General features: G+C 33.8%; 1 protein-coding gene across 1 annotated transcript in view; it reads right to left on the bottom strand.

Annotated features, from left to right (window-relative positions):
- TIA1 (TIA1 cytotoxic granule-associated RNA binding protein) overlaps positions 1-1,757 on the bottom strand; it is a 21,956-nt gene that overhangs the window by 16,553 nt on the left and 3,646 nt on the right. The window contains exons 2-3 of the mRNA XM_012646421.1: positions 1,410-1,464; positions 1,205-1,237 (exon numbers count right to left, since the gene is read on the bottom strand). Coding sequence (XP_012501875.1) covers positions 1,205-1,237; positions 1,410-1,464 — 88 coding nt within the window. The remainder of the gene's footprint in view (positions 1-1,204; positions 1,238-1,409; positions 1,465-1,757) is intronic.

Genomic DNA, 1,757 nt, shown 5'->3' with positions numbered 1-1,757 from the left:
TAAAATCTATCCAGTATTCTTAAAATGATTTACGAATTACAATAAAGTATCAATGAAACACTATCCTCTATCTATACAAATCCTATCAACTCTAAAACAAAATGAATCAAGGCAATAATATAGGAAAGATTCTCCTAAAAAGACTGTGGTATATCTAGCTGGAAGCTAACAGTTATATTTCTATTTATAGTCAATTATTATACTGGTCTAAGAAAATAAACTAATAATATATAACAAATTTCAGTTTTGTAGAAAATTTAATGTAGTTACCATTCTAATAATAATTCTTTACTTTTATTCAGTTTACCACTATATTCAGGCTTTACAAATTAAAATAAAATAGTGGCATTGTGAATTATGTAGACAAGATTTGCCTCAGTTAACACAATTTACTGAAGCTAGCTACACAATATACTTGGTTTAACCATATTTTGTGAAGAACAATCAAAGAAATACCTTGCATTGCAACAGTTTGATGTTAAAGTATTTGACAGTTTTCTCAAAAGCCAACAGTTTTGGTTGCCCAGACATTACACCATTCAGTTTATGTGAATCCATGTGCAAGTGAACTAAGACTGAAGGCAACAGAATGAAAACAGTAATCCCTTCACTTTATATCAGAACCATTAAAAAAGCATTGGAGAGAAATAACCATCCCATATCTGAACTTTTTAAAAAAGACAATTCTCAAAAAAAGGAAACACTTTAAAAATGCAAAATTGTTGGACCAACACTTTAAAATGAATAGAGAGAGAGAGAGAAAGAGAGAGAGAGATACCAATTTCGACAAGGTACATTTGGAAAGAAAAGTTACCCATATTTGGCAGGCCTTAAGCAACATATAGGGTAGCTCTTTGAGAAACAAAGTTTCAGGAGCAACACAAGCATTTGCAAGATCTGGGTATGAAGCCCAGATGGTGACCTCAAGGAAGCAGGGTATCTTGCCCTTTAGTTGGTGAAAGTATTTCTAAGGCATCAGCTGCTACCAAGGGGGTCAGAGAGCTTGAACTAGCACCAACACAGTGGGCAAGTCACACTTGGTCAACACTGGGAAGAAGGGGGAAAAATATTGCCAGAGAAACAAGAGAAATATTACACCTCCTCCCTCCCCTCTCCCCCCCAATATCAAAAACAAAAAAACTTCAAGTGGTTAGTGAATACCCTTTCAAGAGATTTCATTTTATGTTTAAGAAGATACAATTACCTTGTGAACGCTGTGTGCTGACAACGGTACTACCTGATGACAAAGATTAGATTTGTTCTTAAATTTATTAACACAAACACATTAAATCATATCTTAGGATAACGATCAAAACATTACTGCAAACATGTATGATGATTATATGCTTTACAGTAAAACTACTGGGTATAATAAAAACAAATGTTCGAAGAGTATAAAATATACTTACTGCTTGTATCTTTCTTTTGACTGCTGGGGGTTGTTGCCCAATTCACTTTAACTTCCTAAAAAAATTTTTCTACATTTAACATCATAAAAATAAAGCTCCAAATTAGATTTCCATCTATGAACAAATAAGAAGTTCTATGTTTGATATGAAGCATTCAAGGGGATGCTAGTTCTGGTCAAAGTTTCAATACTTATCTTCTGACCTACACTTAAACAAATAATGTTAACAAATCCTCATCTTTATACATTTCTTTTCTTTTTTTTTTGAGACAGAGAGTCTCGCTTTGTTGCCTGGGCTAGAGTGAGTGCCGTGCTGTCAGCCTAGCTCACAGCAACCTCAAACTCCTGG

Source organism: Propithecus coquereli, unplaced genomic scaffold, assembly GCF_000956105.1.
Source record: "Propithecus coquereli isolate 6110/MARCELLA unplaced genomic scaffold, Pcoq_1.0 Scaffold243, whole genome shotgun sequence".
Classification (NCBI taxonomy): domain Eukaryota; kingdom Metazoa; phylum Chordata; class Mammalia; order Primates; family Indriidae; genus Propithecus; species Propithecus coquereli.
Note: the sequence above shows the minus strand (reverse complement) of the source record. Positions and strands in the feature narration are given on the sequence as shown.